The sequence below is a fragment of the Orbicella faveolata genome, unplaced genomic scaffold (assembly GCF_042242905.1).
Source record: "Orbicella faveolata isolate gen_17 unplaced genomic scaffold, um_ofav_v1 contig_1, whole genome shotgun sequence".
NCBI classification, from domain to species: domain Eukaryota; kingdom Metazoa; phylum Cnidaria; class Anthozoa; order Scleractinia; family Merulinidae; genus Orbicella; species Orbicella faveolata.
In genome coordinates this window covers 21,716,197-21,728,260 of record NW_028301536.1, presented here as the reverse complement: position 1 = coordinate 21,728,260, position 12,064 = coordinate 21,716,197, and the positions used below count along the sequence as shown (strand labels likewise).

Sequence of the window (12,064 nt, the reverse complement as noted above, 5' to 3'; positions counted from 1 at the left end):
GCCACAACGGCGTTCTCTCCTCAGCCTTCTCACAGGTTTCGGCGTCCCCGTCGCCGTCCGCGTTCCCGCTGCTTAAAGTCCCTGATTACCGGATTCAGACGCGCGTGGCCCGACTAGCACGGGGTTTATGACGTAATAAAATATCGCAGATTTTTTCATGTAGCTTATCCAGGCATCTGGTCTCTTGGGGATATGGTATGGCACTGGGTAATTCAAAGACTACCTGTTTATCTCATAAGAGCAACAAAATCGTCGTTATTCCATTTTATTTTTTTTTCTCGACACCACTTTCCTACCGGTTCTCTTCTCCCTCTACGATACGTTATGGAGAATATTTCAATATTTTTTTGGAACAAACAGTAACTGTTCCCCTGAAAATTCGCAATTTTCCGCCAAAATATTCAATAGAGGTTAACTCTGTACCGCGGTTATCCCATTCAAAGGACATCATTTCATGTGAAAACCACTTCTAAAAAGTAGTAATCAAAATTCTAAAATAGTATTGTAGCTATATTCCATACAAAACCCATTAAACTATTGCTTTTGATGTGTAAGGTTGCAAAAGGGATTTTCTTCAAATTAGAGCGGGCGTTGTCCCTTGAGCAATCCGTAAGCGAGCAACGCAGAGCTATGCAGTCAATCTTGAAGGGTTAGTTACATTTAGACCTGTTGCGTACATGAAAAACCCAATGCCGACTAAGAAAAAGAAAGTTCCCGAGATATCATCACGAAACAAATGGAACAAGGGCGGTAGAGATAAGTTAAAATTAACACGGATTACGAAAATTCAACTTCAAACATTTTGGTTTCAGTTTTCAAGATGCAAAGCTCTGTATTGCTTGCTTATTCATGCTTTATTTGTACAGTTTATTTACAAAATACTTTCGTCACTTCAGTACGTTAACAGCACCTGCGACAAAATTCAAATTATTAAGTTAAACACTGTGTTACCAGTAGTACATTTCGCGAAGTTCCCATTTACTTTTAAAAATTATTTCGTCATAAAAGTATTACGCTTTCATGATTACAAGCATTTGTCAAAAACCTGGCATTACGAATAGTTTGTTGTTAGTTAAATACATGGTGAATACGTATGACTGGGTTTTTAATTTAAATTCGTACAAGTTAAGAGAAAATGGAAACATGAACAAGGAATGTGATCGATGAATGAACTCTTTATACATTTCGATAAAATCAACGCAACTATTTCAGTGAAAACCACTTTCTCTTAGCTTTACAAATTCGTTATAAAATACAAAATATAATTTTTTTTTCTACAAGTTTTCTCCCTTCTACTCTTCTAAAATACCCTTCTGTCATAGGTTATTGTTAATATCGATATTAACTTGTGCGAGGGAAAGAACTTCATGCCGCGGAAGCAACGAGATGGCTTTCGTTTTTTCTGTTTTCCCTAGCAACTGTCTCCATGGAGACGATTTTGTTGGTGTCGTTTTCTGCTGCTGTTGTTAAGTGCTTTGTTGGTGCTGAAGGCAGCAAGTGGTCGACTGCATCAAAGATGTTTGCTGCAGGACCATAGTCTAGGAAATCTTCTGAATCCAGATCTTCAACTACCGACAGCAACACGCGGGAACGGACTGGAGATACACACATAAATAACACGTCAATACTACCGAGTCTGAATAGAAACTTATTAACATATGACGTACAACTTACTCTCATTTTCAAGAAATGAACTTTATGAGCCTTAGGCTCGAAATATTGAACAGTTCTCTCACAAGAGCTAAGTCACGGTTTGTGCATCTTCAAACGTCAAGGCTAAATCTTTCAAGTTTGTTGGTTGTAATCCGTGTCAATCTTCTCCATCATTGACCATCCTTGTTCCTTTATGGTTTATTATTATCTCTTTGGTGTTTTTCTATCATTCTTAGTAAACTATTGTTGTCAGGTTTTCTTCCATTTAAAGGTGAATTTGTAAGTGGCCAAAACAAATCAAAAAACCGTGATTGGGCTCCGTTAACACAACAATCAGATAAATCCAGCTAAGTGTAACAAGAGTTCTCACACAGAACTGAGACCGCACACTACCACCTACACTCCCAGTTGTGGGTCAGGAAAACGTTTCCCTCTCCTTTCGTTCCTCAGTCAGCAGAAAACAAATCTTCCCGCACACTAATTATTGGGACGCGATAGAGATAACTTAGACATACTTTACTAGTTTCAAGCTAATAAAGTGCTTCAAGCAAGAAAAGTAAATTGGTTCAACAACAACTGATTGTATGACTTGTGCACTTAAGGCATTCGCCCATGGAGTAAATCCCAAGTTCTTCTTCATATTTGCCGAGATTCAGATTTCACACCCCAAACAAGCGAATTCTAACCCAGTAAATGTCACTTTCAATCTTTAAGACATGTAGAAGATCAGTTTGAAAAGAAATAACAGAGGCTGGAGGGACATGCAGCCAGATTAAACGGTGGTCATCTGACAGACAGCATTGGCATCCCTTGATAACACCTTATGTGCCACCTTAAGCACAAAGAAGATTAAGGTCACATTGACCGCATTCCTCCTAAAAATACATCAGCGTGTGCCGCGGCGTTTTTGGCTGATGTGTGAGCTGTGCAACAATTTTTTTTTATCACAGGGCACAGCAATGAAACCTGTATTGTCAAATTCACGTTCTTTGAATTGTTCCTCACCTGAAGGCGTACTGTAGTCTACAGCTCCTTTACTTGCAGGGTTACTTAATGACGGTAAACTGATGCCTGTAGTTGATAGAGGGCTCCAGCTGCCGAGAAACACGGCAAAGCAAAGCACTACAACCTATAGGATTCACCCAAACAAGCCGTAAATTAGGGTTGTTTGGGAATAATTATAAAAAATCCCTTTCATGAATCACAATAGGCCATGTCGGAATTGCCTTTTGCCTGTATCAAAACGGATCTTCGTGCGAAAGCATTCATTCGCCATTTCCACATCCCCCATAATACACCTTGTTTGCCCCCCTCCCGCCGCCCCCAAAGTTCTGCATAACCTTTCTTTCCCATTTCTCCTGGGTATTACAGTCGTCCCAAGAGAAACCGAAGACAATGCTTATGCAAAATTATGGGGGGAGGGGGGGGGGGGGAAGACAAGGTGTATTGTGGGGGATGTGGAAACGACGAATAAGGAACTGTATTTTGCCAACAGTTTTAATTTCATGCAAATGAGACTCATTTACATATAAGGGTTTTGCACGAGGCCTTGTTTTGAAATAGAGGCACAAGGTAACTTGGAAATGGCTTATTACAATAGCAAATACACCGTAGCTCAGTGAACCAATCAGAACCTGATGCAGAAACATAAAACCAGCACCAACCATGGGAAATGCAAAATATTGGTATTGGTGTCCCTGGAGATTATTTACTGAAAAACACCATTTCTGTTCAAGCTCACCTAACTGACACAACTTTTGGGATGGGGCAGCATTTCTTTTTTATAAATACATAATCGTCTTGTCCAAGGTCTGGAATGGAAAGCGTCTGGCAAATTACAGGGTCTGGGTGGCTGAAACAATTCAGAGATTCTCCAGACATTTAATTCTGCTCCAAGAATGATAAAAAGCTATGTTCTGAGCAGTTTCAGAGGAAGAAGCACCAATCCCTTCCAAGATTTGCCTTCAACACCTAATTTGCTGCAAGGTCCCTCAATGTGTAAGTAAATTATTGTCAGTGTAAAATGTAGACTGCAGACTGGGGGATGAAAGACTGCAGACTTTGTAAGTAAATATCATGTTACAGTATTTCCATTAGCGAGTACTGACGGTAAACAGATTCATTCAGACTAATCACAGTGAAGGTCTGCACTCCTGTTAGCCTAAATAATGTTCCATTCAGCAGGTTTACGGTTAGTTCTCAATGATAGACATGGTAACACGATTCAGCTAAAAAGTCTATAGTCTGCAATCTGCATTTTACCAATGGTCTGCAGTCTGCATTTTACCCTCGGTCCACAATCAGCAGTTTGCAGTCCACAGTCTTCGTTTTACACTGACCATAAATAATTAGACAAGCAAGAAATCTCACCATTAAACAGGTACTTGTTTGTGTTGATCTTGCAGTCACTGCTCGTGGAACTTTAGCAGCTATTAGTGACTGAAGTTTTTGAAGTTGACTTATAAGTGAGCTATAAAAAAAGAAAAGGAAAAAGATTCAGGAATCCATGCTTAATATGAATACATGTACAGTGGAACCCCATCAATCCAGTCACCAATGGGCAGCAAAAACCTGGCCCTATTAGTGGGGTAGCCACATTAAAGGGGTTCTTAAAATAAGTTAAATGACTGACTGGGCTTTGTTCCATCCTGAATAAAGTAGCCGTAGTAAAGAGGTGGTCGTATTAGGTGACACTCTACTAAACATTAAAATCATCACAAAGACAATGAGCTAATCACAGTAAAATGTACCTTCCTCTGACAACTTACCGATTTGTAGTTTCTAAAGTATCCACTTTTTTGCGAAGTTCTAAATTCTCAGTTGCACAGTTTTCTACTCTGTATAGGTAAGGAAAAAATTGGGATAACTTTAGTTTGTTTCAAGACCAGATTGAGAATAAAGAGAAGTGGTCAAGTCACATGTAGGAATGAGCATGAAGCTGTCAGTACATGAGTTATAAAAGACATGGCTTGCTTGCCAAGAGACAATGCCTCACCTTTTTTCTAATGTTTCCATGTATTCTTTCTTTTTACGTCTACTTTCTTGTGCGGAAATCTGCATAACAGGTAGCAGTAAAGAAAACTGTAAATTTTCAGCTAAATTTACATGTAATCAATCAACCAGACAAAACAAACATGTATATCCAATACTAAAAAACACTGTACCTTATTTTTTATCTTGCGTCTAACTTTTTTTAAGGCTCTTTCTTCAACCTGCCAAAAAAAAGAAAAGCTGGTTTACAAGTGTATTCACTTGAACATACTCCCTGATGTGGTCAAAATCCATTTCCTTTCATAATATTACTACACCTTGTCAAGCAAAGAAGCAACAAGAATAAGGGTTATCGTCTAGCGACACTGTCTTCACTTACAACCAGAATCTCAAAACAAGAAGATTTGAATGGAAGTCATTAAGAGATGTCAAAAAACTGTTCAAAGATTAGGTACAATGAGGATAAAATCAGTAATTTCATTTAACCCTTTCATTGTAAACGAATCTTTTACTCCACATATATGTCTGTAGAATAAACAACACCTTGTGTTTCACCATTCAAATGTATGTACATTTAGCATGCACGTGTAATAATTAACCAACAGATTCCATGTTGCCGTACGTCTGGTCAGTTATACATGTAGATCACAGATGACGTCAAAACGCGGTAAGAACAAAAAAGTAGCACAGAAGGTGATAGCAGGTTTAAAATCTTGAAAACCATCTTAGTCTTATAGTGTGTACCTTTGTTAAAGGAAGACCAGTCGGTACAGGCAGACCTTCTGCTATAAGAGTTCTTCTTTCCTCTTCTGTCAAATAGAATGGCTGTTTTTCTTGGGGGTGCTGCATGGAGGAAAGCAAGGCAGTCAGATTTAAGATTATCTAAATGTCAAGGCCCCTCATCTCTTCAGTGTCTTCACATTATTGGTACCTGTGTTTGTGTTTGTAGTGAAAGGATCAGGATACAAAAACAAATCTTGAAAAAGGTGTCACCTAAGGTATCACTTGCAGGCTGAATTTTTTAAGGTTGAATCCAAATGGTATGAGCAATGCAGTGATGAGCTTTAGTCACTGGACAAAGGCACAGTGTACATACTCACATGCATGTATGTTACATTTACATACCTGAATTACAGGGGGTGTTGTCTCTCCTGTGCTTGATCCTGACATATCGTTGTCTTCTAACATGTGGGGAGGGGTGGTAGCAGTGGATGGAGGGGAGTGAGAACCAGAGTCGTAACCTAAAAGGGATATAGCAAAACCTCAACATTACTGTGCAATCTGCTGACTAACAATTGAGTTCGCAATTGGGCCAAACTCAGTTTTGGGATACAATGCATGCAGAGATTATCTGACCATACACGAGATGAACTGCCATCTTTTGACTTGTTGCATTTCGTTGTTTTAGATAAAGTTTCGCTGTTACTTGTTGATTTTGACCAATTCTGCATAGTGATTATTAAGACATTAAAAGTGATATCACAAATGTTATTTATTTAACTTAGCTTGTAATCAAAGAAGATAATATTACATTATTCAACATATTTACTCATTTTAAGTTCTTGCTTTATCACATAGTATCTCCAACTTACATGAACAAAATTTAAAGAACAAAGTGTGTACCACACATACATGTACACATATTTAAAAAAAAATGCCTTGCTTTTGGTGCTTTTTACTCCGTCTCAAGAAGAGTACATGTAATTTTATGGTACATGGATGTAAAATGTTGAATGAAACATATACAATTTCTACACAGTGCTCACTAAAGTTCTTAAAAAATAAATTTCTAACATCTTTCAATACTAAACAATGGATATCAATATGATGAGAAATTAACCTAACATTTTATCATGCATGTGGCAACAAAAGGCTGGTATCTTTTTAAGTTAAAATAACTTTTCAAAGGTTTAACAGCATCGAAACAATTTAAGTTCAAACACTTCAAAAAAATATAATTCATATTATGCAAATATGAGTCGCACCTTTAAAAAGTTTAAGAGTAGGCAGTAAAATTTATGACTTCAAATTATACTTAATATTGAAGAATATGGACAACAAAAATCATGTCAAGAAGTTGGAAGGATGAAGCCAATTGAATACTAAGTACCTTCTATTAATAGTGAACACTGTACATAAACTGAAAGGAAGGCACTTTTTTAGATGAATATTACACTGTATTCTTTAGAATTATTTCCTGCTCTGACAATATCCCCTTGTCAACATATATTATATTGAACCAGAAAATTTCTTTATGTGCTAATATTTTAGGAAAAACTTTTAAGATGTTGGTTTCTCTTGGAAAATGAAAGGTTAAAATGCTTTGCTAGCCAATTTTGTTCCTATGTTATCCCATCAGGACCTGTCTGAAGTGCCGTGACCAACATAAAATGTATTTTGTCACCAGTCTTAGTGCACTCATGAAGTCAAGTGTTGAGAACTTTTCATAAATCTGTACCTGATTCAACACAAGTGACTGACAAAAGGTCTATAAATTAACAATACACCATAATGATTACTTTATTATTGTCAATAAAATAGCATTTAAGTAAGACATTTACTAACATATTGTATTATTTGGATTACTCAGCTTCTGTTAAGTCAAAACAGATTGAACTTTTAATCATGCTTATTACCAAGCAGTGCCGAATGATACAAATGTTTCTTCAAATTTAAGTTTCTTTAAGAAACTTTTCATCATTTTAGTTGCTTTGTCACACATTCAAATTCAGTCTTGATCACTATGATGCCTACCCAAAAAACACAATTACACTGTACATGTACCTCAGAGAAATAACCAAACACTTTTAACCATACACTGTATGTCAGGCAAGCTACAGTACATGCAACAAAGCATCCAAAACAATGAATTATCCCTGCTTGGTTTTCACAACAAGATAAAAAATTCAGTCCAGTTTCAGAATTATGTTTAAAAGGTTTAAAATATTTATGGATGCTTACTGTAAGGTCTACATGCTCTGAGTGTTGCGTATTCTGATTGGATAGGCAGCACAGGATAAAAATACCCATCACCAGAGGCTGAATAAAGAAAGGAGGGGGAAATAATGAGTGGATTGCCGAGTAGCAAATTTATATTGTACGTATGTTCACATGGGATTGGAAGGTAAGGAAAAAACAGCTTGCAAAATGACAGGGAAGAGGAATCAAATAGAATAAGCCACAAAACTTTGACAAGTCTTCCAAAAACCTTTCTAAAGACCAAATAAAGCATCTCTCTCCATGAAGCTTAGATAAAAAGGAACACTTTCCTTTCTGAAAGGCTTACAGATTGAATAACCAAGGATAATGTGCTTGAAAAAAAAGCATGTACAGGTACCTAAAACGTGCAAGCAAATTTCCTTCAGAACGAGTTTACATTTCGAAAGAATGAACTGTACTGTAAATGTAAACTAATGACAAAGAAGTCTGGCCATTGCCTCCCATGGACCATTGGATAAAAGTCAAAATCATTGACAGAGAAGACTGTAATGTACGTGTACTGTCTAGTGTGATTGTCCAGGTGAGGCAAATCTTTAGAAAGACTGTTGCCATTAATGATGATTAAACAGCCCTGAGTTTGTTGGTAATAGAACAAGCCATGATTTCCATATAACAGATAAAATAATGTTTTCATAGTGACAATAGAGACTCCAGAAGGCAACTACACTGTACATTTATTTTTGAACAAAGTGATGTCCAGATTGTACATGAAAGAGTAACTTGATCCCAACAACACCTTGAACATACAGCTGTATGAATGGCAATGCATAATTTGGAGGGTCTTTCCATAATTTACGAGTCCAAGATTTCATACAGTTGTATCTGGCATGTACACCTGTAGCTGACTATTAAGTTCCTATCTCAAGTTTTGGCATAAGTAACTGTACAAGACATTGTTGTTCTTGGAGAAAACTTATTTTGTTCAACATTGGATCCCAGTACTGGTACAGACATATCAACTGATTTCTCAGTTTGCCTACGAAGATACCAGTGAGCATTGATGTGAGGAAGGTCTACAGCTGTGCATGTATATGGATTTGAAATGCAAGCAAGTCCACGTTGTTCACTTAAATGGTAGCTTATACTGTATTATTTTACTGAACTGTAATGAGGTTAGAACATAACTGTTGAAGAAAATGCATGCATGTCAAGTGAATTTTTCTGATACAAATATTTTTTAAAAAATACCATATACAAAATTACAAGTCATGTATTTTATCACTTGAAACCAGACACTTGATGGCTATTTCTAACAGACAATGTAATACTTAAAGAACAGCAAAGTTGTGCTGCTTTTAAAATTAATAACTTGACTGTTAATTTACAGAAAATTATGCAGCAAGTTGTAGAGCATCACACTTCTCTGTTGGATACCAACGGATCTCCAGTGTCAATGATACACTGAACTTTTTATAGAATTTTATTTTAGTTTTAATTTACAGTTATTTTACTTTATGCTAAACATTAATCAGTTGTAAAACCCAGTTTACTAAAATTCGAATCTGTTATATTCTTTAGGTAACAACCAAAGTTTAAACAGCTGGTATAATATTAAGCTTTTAGTTCAAAATATGGAAAGAAACCATGCCGTACAAAATGTAAAAGAACTACATAAATTTTACGCCAAAATGAACAAAAAGAAAAAGAAAACCTTAGGGACAGAAAACAGAACTGTCTCGAGGAAAACAAGTGTTTTTTGAATTTTTCCAGAACTTTCAACAAATGGCACAAACATGTAAACTCATCTGGATCACAGGAATAAAAAAATGTAAAATTCCAAGAATGAAAGTGACTTATCAATTTATATATATATCGAAAATAACTCTTTTTGAGCGACCGAAACAGCATGCAGTTAGGAAAAGTTTTCACAATATCTAACAACAATTATGTTCCCATGGAATCTGAATCAGGCGTGAAAAAAGCTTTTACAATATGGATGATGGTGGGGTTTAAGTTTGGAAGGACTTAACTCGCGCCGCCGCCGCCAAAAAAAAAAAACAAAGTCATGGATTTGTAGCAGTGTAGAGTGAAAGGCTTGCTATCTTTGTAACAACAAAATAATCCCTTCTTATGAAGAGTAAACTTGATACCTTTCATATAAGCTTACGGTTCAAAGATCGTTCTCGCGACACACAGAAGACATAAAAGCTTTGAAATGTAGCTTTACCTGTTATAATCGCTCATCTCACAGAAATTCATTCCCGAGCTTGTTTATGTGTTTCCTTTTTTTTTCTGACGGCAGAAAACCTACAAAGTTTCCTTTCTTTTTTAATGAATGTCTATTTCCGGAAACAAGAGATCCCTTTCTTTGGCCTCGCGAAAAGTCACACAAACTTTCGGCCATGTGAGAAACAAAGAGATCAGTATTTACCAACAGGGGATAAAACTTTAATGCCTTCCTCATGGTTTAAATCCCATTAGTTGTTTATACAGCCATATTGCCATCATTATAGCTGCTTTGACACGGAAACCCCATAAATGAAGCCATAAAGAATGAAGTTATTTCAAAGGAACGGAAAACACAAGTTCGTGACTTACCGGACTCGCTGTCTGGGCGATCGGAATCGTTCTCGGAATGTGGTGAATCCGGTGAACTTTTTTGTCCATCATTCTGTTCGAACAATTTTAATTCCGTCGGCTCTAGCCGACTGTTTATCTGCGGTACGAAATTTTCCTGTGGTTCGAACAGAGCGTCTTTGCCAAATAGGTGAGGTTTCACGTCGTTTTCCAGTGAATGCGACTCCATCGTCGAGTCTGGAGAAAGGGGTTTGTAGTCTGGTGTGCGAGGAGCTAAAGGCGTTGAGCAATACAACGACTCGTTGGAGCATTCCTCCGGGAAGCTAGGCATTGAATCCATACTAAGACCGTTTAAGCTTAGATAATGTGACTTCGCAAGCGAGGTGTAGGGTAAACTGCTTGATGTGTAATCCGGCAAAGTGTTGTTGTAGGAAGGAACTTCGTCGAAAAACCCTGAGAGCCAGTCCACGGGAACTTCTTCATTACTGTGGTGCTACAATGAGACAAGAAGAGATGTCAGGAAAGAAAGAGAGACGTAATTCCCAGTAAGACATAATATGCGAGTGGTTTTACTACGAGTTAGTAATGAATGAAGTCCGCACTTACCATTGAATGGAAGTTTGCGTCGTGAAAGTCGTCGGACATCATGTTGTCGAATATACCAGAATCGGACGAAAAAGGCTCCTCGAATCCCGGCTCCTTCTTTACTATACTTAAATCTAAAGAGGAATGCTCCATGCCGAGACGAAATGCGAAGGGAAAGTGGAAAGCCAACGGACTACCGTCCGAAAGTAGTCGTAGAATTTTTGTGACCCGTCTTTGTTCGCATGGCGAAAAAACTATCGTTCATTGCAGAATAATTATCAGCCTTGACCAATTAGAACGTCCAATTTAATACAATAAACGCCATATTTGGAAAAGGTAAACTATATTATCATAATTGGCTTTCCATAAATTTCGTCTCACAGGTGATTTCTTGAACTTGCTGGTATGCCCCTAAAGTGACTGTGGGCGAAAACGTTGTTCATTGGTCGCTCAACTTTGCAAATATTCAATCATTTAACAATTGCCTCTTTCACATCTCGACAGACAAAAACATTGTTAAAATGGAGGATGCGTAGCTACGAGACCTCTATCAAAGTAAAATCACTCTAGCAAATAAAACGAATCTGTTCAAATCTGTGGCCGAAGGCGAACTCTGATCAATAAAAATAGCGGATCTTGCAGATTTAAGCTCAAAGATATATATTTTTTGCATTTTCATTTTCGTAAAATAATGAATTAAATTTACCCATAACGAAAGAGTTGATATTGCTAGGTTACTGTCCGCATTGTCACATTCAAGGCTCTCGGGCAAATACATTATCAAGCGAGAAGATCAGATGTAAACCACGTGTGCTCGAAGCGCGGTTTGCGATCGAAAGTTGTGCCTTACCTTAGATATAGATAAATTGAAAACTCTAACACCACTTTTGTGTCGGAAGATTCCTATTGAGATAGGGTGAAATTAGAATGAATTGGCTTCAGCTACTGAACTAGCTAGAAAACAGTGGCAAGAAAACCCATCAGAATAAAATGCCCGGTCGTAATATCACAAAAGTCCAGTCCGAGATAACAAGAGTAAATATTGAGCAACACGATTTTCGCTTTGCTATAAAGATGAGTTTGTTTTACAGCAATCCACTGTTTCCTCGACACCGCAGCAAACATAAGCACAACACCTGAAGCCAGATCTTTCATTTTTTTACTCGTTTGAAAATGTAAAATTCGCTGGGTCAAATTATACGGGGAATTATAATATATCCCTTCATTACAAATTCGGCCTCTGACCCTTAGTTAAACCGACCGCTCATCAGGTTTTTCGAAAATATTATTTGTTAAAATTACAGAGATTTGTGACTGA

The 12,064-nt window shown here is 37.3% G+C and overlaps 1 protein-coding gene across 2 annotated transcripts; it reads right to left on the bottom strand.

Annotated features, from left to right (window-relative positions):
• Positions 1-249: 249 nt before the first annotated feature.
• LOC149118394 (uncharacterized) lies at positions 250-10,994 on the bottom strand. Of its 2 annotated transcripts, XM_089295497.1 has the most exons (11): positions 10,768-10,994; positions 10,183-10,654; positions 7,606-7,683; positions 5,770-5,885; positions 5,389-5,487; positions 4,818-4,865; positions 4,649-4,707; positions 4,422-4,490; positions 4,024-4,123; positions 2,659-2,782; positions 250-1,595 (listed from the first exon to the last, which is right to left on the bottom strand). In XM_089295497.1, the coding sequence occupies exons 1-11, from the start codon at positions 10,897-10,899 to the stop codon at positions 1,366-1,368; spliced, it is 1,527 nt and encodes a 508-aa protein (XP_089151623.1). In that variant the 5' UTR covers positions 10,900-10,994; the 3' UTR covers positions 250-1,365. The 2 variants fall into 2 exon arrangements, with proteins under 2 accessions (XP_089151623.1, XP_089151629.1); XM_089295503.1 differs by lacking the exon at positions 7,606-7,683.
• Positions 10,995-12,064: the final 1,070 nt, after the last annotated feature.

Bases quoted from the DNA above. Each gene is read 5' to 3' on its own strand.
- LOC149118394 (XM_089295497.1), bottom strand. From the start codon at position 10,899: ATGGAGCATTCCTCTTTAGATTTAAGTATAGTAAAGAAGGAGCCGGGA. The intron at 7,684-10,182 runs GTAAGTCACGAA...TTCTTTATTCAG, and splicing joins TCGCCCAGACAGCGAGTCCG to CCTCTGGTGATGGGTATTTT. The intron at 2,783-4,023 runs GTGAGATTTCTT...TGAATCCTATAG, and splicing joins AAACAAGTACCTGTTTAATG to GTTGTAGTGCTTTGCTTTGC.